The sequence below is a fragment of the Puntigrus tetrazona genome, chromosome 9, assembly GCF_018831695.1.
Source record: "Puntigrus tetrazona isolate hp1 chromosome 9, ASM1883169v1, whole genome shotgun sequence".
Classification (NCBI taxonomy): Eukaryota; Metazoa; Chordata; class Actinopteri; order Cypriniformes; family Cyprinidae; genus Puntigrus; species Puntigrus tetrazona.
Genome location: NC_056707.1, coordinates 24,447,589 through 24,455,088, shown reverse-complemented (window position 1 = coordinate 24,455,088; position 7,500 = coordinate 24,447,589). Strand labels below are relative to the sequence as shown.

The 7,500-nt window shown below is 36.4% G+C and overlaps 1 protein-coding gene across 1 annotated transcript in view; it reads left to right on the top strand.

The window, feature by feature from the left end:
* stk39 (serine threonine kinase 39) overlaps positions 1-7,500 on the top strand; it is a 56,562-nt gene that overhangs the window by 26,999 nt on the left and 22,063 nt on the right. The window contains exons 12-14 of the mRNA XM_043249564.1: positions 1,339-1,368; positions 3,628-3,684; positions 5,065-5,126. Of these exons, the coding sequence (XP_043105499.1) occupies positions 1,339-1,368; positions 3,628-3,684; positions 5,065-5,126 (149 nt within the window). The remainder of the gene's footprint in view (positions 1-1,338; positions 1,369-3,627; positions 3,685-5,064; positions 5,127-7,500) is intronic.

Genomic DNA, 7,500 nt, shown 5'->3' with positions numbered 1-7,500 from the left:
ATTTTATATTCCATTACGAACAGACCGGATTTGAAGAAATGACTGAAAATGAACTAGTTCGTTAAAATGTTTCTTTATAAACCAATGTATTCTATTCTATTTTATTTTTTAAATTTTCCACACTTTCTGAAGTCATACAATGTTTTGTGCGATGAACAGTGAACTTTACTATATATTTTTTATTATTTATCGATTCATGAATATTTTATATTCCATACTTTCCTCTCTGCAGTCAAATACGGAATTCTTTTTTGTTTGATGGAAAAATTCTAACTATAAATTCTTCAAACTATAGCGATTAATAACACCTAAAATGAAAGTTTTTGTTTACATAATATATGAGCATGCACTGTGTATATTTATTATGTGTATATATAAATACCATTTATTTGTATATATTCAAGAATTTTTTTTATCTTTACATATTGTATATATATTTTTGTGTGATGTCTGAATTTGCACATTAAATGAATTAAAATTATAATTAAATTAAAAATAAAAAAGTATTCATTTATTAATCTTAACACAATTATTTATTACTATTGTGTAATAAACATACATACTTTGTTATATACTCTTTAAAATCATACAATATTTTAGTGTGATGAACAGACTTTTTTTTATAATATTTGCACAATTCTATATGTATATTGTGCAATAAACACACTTACTTAGAACTTGTTTCATTAACAAATCATTCTTTGGAATGTGATCTTTTTAATTAATTAGATTGTTTGAACGATTTAGTCATGAATGATCCCGTAGCAGTGATTAACAGAAAATTAAGGTCTGCTTCTCAAACTAATGTATTATGTATATTTGTCTTCCAAAGATGTATTTTATTTGTAAAAATGCTAAATGTACACATTTTCACTGGTGCTCTCAGACTTGTGGACCTTACTGTAAAAATAAAGCCTTCGGTGTGAATTTGCATTTAACCCACATATGAGATTTGAGCAACTGCACTTTCTCTGATGTAAAGTCGGGCAGTACACATCAAGCTCTTTTAATATTTTATCATAAACGCTCTGCCTGTACCATACAGGTGACGCGCACCATTTGATCAAAGCCGAGGGCCCTTTTTCTCTCAGAAATGTGGAATATATAATGCTAAAACGTCTCCGCCAGGAAGGAACAATCAGAGCCCCCGAAGTGAAGCGTCCGCAAATCAGCGGCTGCTAATGAAGCTGGAGACGTTGTTCTTGTGTTTATTGTTTATTATGGAATGCAAATGAGCAAGTGCTGATTGCACTCCCACACAAATAGCTACATCTGTCTGTCGTACTTTGCGCGAGAGCGAGAACATAATTGAATCCTGTCTCGTTATTGCTTTTGCAGTCACGCAGGGTCAGAGACGAAAACCAGCATGTAAGTTACAGTCATTCTCTCCTTTACCTTTCAGAATGTTTGTGTTTTAATTAGCTGTGTGGGGTAATGCATCGTTGCTTTGTGTGTGTCAACATGAAATCCAAACTGACCCTCTTTACTTTACGTAATGCACGTTACTGGCTTAATGTGAATGATTCATCAGTCGAAGTACAGCAATGTTTGTCTTTCATCAAAACTTGCTCAGTTTCTGAAACGGCTTACTATTTTGCAGCACAGGCTGTTGGTTAACGTTGGACAGGAGACGAGATACTTGACAAGAGAAAAGACGAGGACAATATTTATAGACAAGACTCTTTGTCCAAAACAACCTAGAAGCATGCATAGCATCGATCTTGTAACCATCCAAAACACTCTTGTAATTGCATAGCACTGTCCTGATATCCATTCAAAATATTCTAGTAAAATCAATAGCAATGCCCTGGTAACCACCTAAAACATCATGGTAAAATTCAGATAAGCGCCCTGGTAACTACCCAAAATATTCTAGTAAAACGCATGGCAACACCCTGGTAACCACCAAAACACCCTAGGAAAATGCATGGCAACACCCTAGTAACCATTAAAAACATTCTAGTAAAATGCTTGGCAACACCCTGGTAACCACCAGAACACCCTAGCTAAATGCATGGCAACGCCCTGTTAACTAGCCTAAATATTTTTGTAAAACACATGGCAATACTCTAGTAACCACTCAGAATATTCTAGTAAAATGCATGGCAACACCCTGGTAATCACCAAAACACCCTAGTAAAATGCATGGCAACACCCTGGTAACTACCAAAACACCCTAGTAAAATGCATGGCAACGCCCTGTTAACTAGCCAAAATATTTTTGTAAAACACATGGCAATATTCTAGTAACCACTCGTTTTAGTAAAACACGTAAACACGTTTTAGTAAAATGCAGGGCAACGCCCTGGTAACCACTCAAAACGTTTTTGTAAAATGCATGGCAATTCCCTGGTAACCACCAAAACATCCTAGTAAAATCAATATTAACTCCCTGGTAACCATTCAAAACGTTCTAATAAAATGCATGGCAATGCCCTGTTAACCACTCAAAACATTCTAGTAAAATGCATGGCAACACCCTAGTAACCACTCAGAACGTTCTAGTAAAATGCAGGGCAACGCCCTGGTAACCACTCAAAACGTTTTTGTAAAATGCATGGCAATTCCCTGGTAACCACAAAAACATCCTATTAAAATGCATGGCAACGCCCTGTTAACTAGCCAAAATATTCTAGTAAAATGCATGGCAACACCCTGGTAACCACCAGAACACCCTAGTAAAATGCATGGCAACGCCCTGTTAACTAGCCAAAATATTTTTGTAAAACACATGGCAATACCCTAGTAACCACTCAAAACGTTCTAGTAAAATGCATGGCAACACTCTAGTAACCACTCAAAACATTGTAGTAAAATGCATGGCAACGCTCTGGTAACCACTCAAAACGTTTTAGTACAAAGCATTGCAGCACCCTGGTAACCACCAAAACATCCTAGTAAAACGCATAGCAAAACCTTGATAACCTCTCAAAACATTGTAGTAAAATTCTTGGCAACACCCTGGTAACCACTCAAAACTTGAATTGAGTTATTAATGAATTAAACATTTATAATACTACAGAACATTTTCAAATGAACACTGTCCTTCCATAATTTTAAGCTTTTCACTTTTCATTTTTGATCAAATAAATGCAGCGTTGAAGATCTTATTAAAAGTGACATTACAGAAGTAAATGATTCCTATTTTGTGTTGTCTTTGGATTCGCGCTACAGCTGAAATCCTAGTACACAATAAATGCTGTAAATATGATCTCAGACACAGGGGGCTTGACTGACTATGTTTGGCTGTGAATAGATTTAATTAACGACTGAAGTATCGTTTGATCATTTAATTGAGAGTAGCGAGGGATTGCGCTGTTTGCCTAATAAACTACGTATTAAATAATTAACAAGTGTGGCCTATTCGACCGTATTGGACAAATAGCAATTAAGCAGCGCAAACACAGATCTTATTTCCTACTGTCTGTGTGCGCATAGCCACGTATTTTTTTCCAACTGGATTACCAAATGCCATGACTTTTAGCTCAGCCTTTGAGCTTGCAGAAAACCCATTTCCCCAGCCGCTGAAGAAGCGTCCTTGGAGGGAATGAAAAGAAACAGCGAGGGGTGGAGAGATGTCTTTCTGTACCTTCCTCGGCTCTTAAGCACTCCATTTTTCCTCTGCAGGGTGAAGTGAACGCTAACAGTCTCCCGCTAGAGGACCTGTCCATTCAGCATCCCCAGGTGAGGCCCCGGCCGGCGCTGACTGTGTTGCTGTGATTTGTCTTGATTCGGTGGCCCTGGTGCTCTGTGCTGTGAGGCGGCTGGTCTCCGGGCGGTCTGGACACGACCCCCGGGGGGGGGGGGCGACCGGCCTTGAGGGAGCCTATTCAGCTTAATATTTCAAATCAAGAGCGAGAGCCTGCAGAAACGTCTGCGAAAGAGTCTCTGGTGCAAAACCTAGCATGCCACCTGCGTAGGGAGCCTTTTAATGCGTCAGAGATGACTGTAGTTTCTTTTAGTTACATTTATCATTTGTGAGGAAGACACTATTATACCAGAGCATTACTATAATACTATTCTACCTTTATTAGCTTTTTTTTTTTTTTTTTGGAAATTTGTGTTTTTCTCATTTTGATTTTGTTTATTTTAAACATTAGGTTTAACTTATTTTTAGTTCTGTTTTAGTTTTTATTTCTTTACAGTTAGTAATTCTAGTTCTAGTTTAATTATAGTTATTTATAATAACCCTGATGCATCGTGCTAAAAGTGTTGAGCAAAATGTTGAATGAAATTAATGATCAGTACATAGTAGCTTAGTTTAATCAAATTAAAAAATGCACCAATATTAAACTTTTTTTTTTATGGCTAGTCATCACTACATAGCTGATACTAAAATGCTAAAATTGAAATACTGTTTTGCATGGGTGAATTAAAAAATGTAACTACATTTTAGAAATCAGTCATTTAAAGTACATTTTTTGCACCTCAACAAAAAAATGCATATTCATTTTAAGATATGCTTAAGATTATTGCTTTATTATTAGTTAGTTATTGTATTTAAAATATTTATTTTTCATTTTTAGTAATTTAGTTTTTATATATATATATATATGCTATTTATAATATATATTTATATTATATATATATATATATATATATATATATATATATATATATATGCTATTTATAATATATATTTATAATATATAATGTATATAATATTATTATTCTATTTTAGTACTTATTTATCTTAAATTTCAGTTTTTTGTTTTTATAGTTGATAAAACATTACTGATTTTTAGTGGACATTAATTTTGACTGTTAATATAAGGTATGGTAACAATACTTTGCGGATTCCTAATTAAATATAGTGACTGTGTTTTCTATGTACTTTTATGCTAATTAGAGTTTGAACCTGTCATCTGTATTTTTCTGCCTCGGTTCTAGAATAATGTGGGTTGACTAGAAGAATTTTGCTTCACATGTCCTGTAAAATCCTTACTTCCTCAAGGCCTGTGTGTAAGCAGCAGCGCGTGCCATGTAAAGATCTTTTAACCTCAGCATCTAGAACGCTTCGTCAAAAGCAAACAACTTACCATCATGTTGTGTGTTTGTGTTCAGGTTCAACCGTTGGAGAAACCTCCGAGCGCTCAGGGAGCGGTGAACATGGTCCTGAGGTTGAGGTGAGCGAGCTCATTGCCGTTTCTCTTTTTTCCGTCCCTCTTTGTGCTACTTTCATCTGTAAAGAATGGCATGTCGTCTGCCTAAAGTGGCCAGATAGTACAGTGTGTGTGTGTGCTGCTGGAAGAAGAGTATTTCTCTTTTTAAACGATCTCTTTCACTCCATCTCTCGCCCTCGTGTTGAAGTGCATTGTGTTAATGCATTTCCTCAATCGCCCTGGGTTAGCGTGGGAAGAGGTCCTTTACCCCTGACCTCATGTTTGCATTCTACTGCCTGAATTTGCGTTTAAACCCATCCAAAAGACAGACCACAATCTGTTCTCAGATCACGTCTAAGGCCAGAAAAGCTGAAGCGAGTGCTTGACAAAACCAGTGGTGGTGTCTTATTTTAAATGGTTAGAAATTAGAAGCTTCAGCCAACTTGCGTTGCGAAGCTTCTTATTGATTAAGAAAAATGTAGGCCAGGACTTGAGTTTATTCGTCAGTGGTTGATTGTATAGGCGTCAATGCGAAATAGGCTCCAAATGAAAAAAATAGTGGTAGTTTACATTGATTTAACTATTAAGTAATGTATTGGAGCTTGTACCACTTTATACTTGTTTCAAAAGGGCAGTAAATATATGTGTATATATATGTGTGTGTGTGTGTGTGTGTGTGTATATATATATATATATATATATATATATATATATATATATATACACACACACATAAATATATAACAATGTAACTACAAAAGTTTTAAATAGGCAAAATATCGAAACTCTTTAGACATTTTTGAGCGCGATGCTACTAGTCTTATTGGATTCAGTGATCTATCCTAAGCTATGCTAAAAGTGCTGTCGGAGATCGGCTGAATGAAATTTAAAAAACTCAAACTTATCAACTCTGAGGGAGCTGGAGAATGAGCCTATTAAGGTTTAAACTAAAGAGTTGTATTTGAAGGACAAAAAGATTAATGAAATATTGGCATAATGATTCGCTCACAGTGAGAGCTGCAGTATAACACGCAGTCAGAAAATAGGCTTTAAAGTGTCTTCTTGCCTCACTGTGGTGCAAAATCCTTTTCTGTCAATCACGAAAGATGTTTTTCTGCCTGCAGAATGCTACGAGATATCTAACCAAAGCTAACCAAGTCATGATTCTCAGTACTGATAAAGTTATCCTGCAGTGTCAGTGCCAGTAAACCGGCTGTTATTCGCTCAGCAAGAGTACTATCTTCTCTTCAGACTGTTTATGCAGTTATGCATGACATTATAAATGATTTACTCACTGATTTATAAGTATTGCTGCTTTTTTGCTTTCACGTGGTGATGCAACAGACATAATTAATGTTCCAGTTCCGCACATGTTTTTATTGTTGATGAACCTAATGAATATTTAAGAAACGTACATTTCCAGTGACCAATCAAAAATCTTATTGGTCAGGTCTTATTTCTGAAATATGTTGATTACGGGTCAGGAGTCATATATATAACCCAAACATGAGATCAAAATGGACTTTCTTAATGAACATTCCTACTGTGACCGAATTATTTCCAATAATGGCCGCAGGGGGTATTAGTAATATTAACCAATATCCAGATAGCTCTTTATTTAGGCTGGATACATTAGATCTCGTTCCCAAATAGTCCAACCCTACAGTCTTGAGCATTCGATATTCTGCGCCGCACTGAAAAATGTACTTTTCACACCGATAACGCACTGTATTGGTTTTGTTTTAACATAATGTGGTTCATAAAGGGATAAACATTTAGCCGTTTTAATAATGCTTCTAGTTACCGGTAAGAGTGCAGTACTTCAACACATTCACCTTTTAAATCGAGCACAGCTCAGCTCGCAACACAGAGAAAAAGAGGTCCACAGGTTGTGCGGTTCACCGGCGCGTTTCGCGGCTAATCATTGCATTGAAATCTTTCTGTCTTTCAACCAATTATCCTCAACAGCCCCGGTTCGGAATGACGGGGGAAAATGAAGCGCGTGAAGAGGCTTTTTCAATTTTCAGCATTGAAACTTCTAAACAACATTGATTCTGTGCCAAAAACGGACATCTAATCAAGCCGCACAGACAGCTGAGTTTGAACCCTCATCACAGAGAGAGAGAGATAGAGAGAGAGAGAGAGAGAGACGGGGCTGCTGTAAACAGATGCAGGAGAACAGAGACGAATGGCTCGCATCCATTTGCACAGCGAGGTCAGCAGCGAGAGCAGGTGTTCGGCTCATCAGAACGGATCAGGATAATGGGCAGGAAAGACTTGTTTGTATATGCTTCCTAAATGACTTAAAATGACTTTAATTAACTCTGCAAATAGTTCTTGACGTAAATGCATGCAAGTGAATCAATGAACGAAGCGTCAGAGGATGACCTGCAAAGCC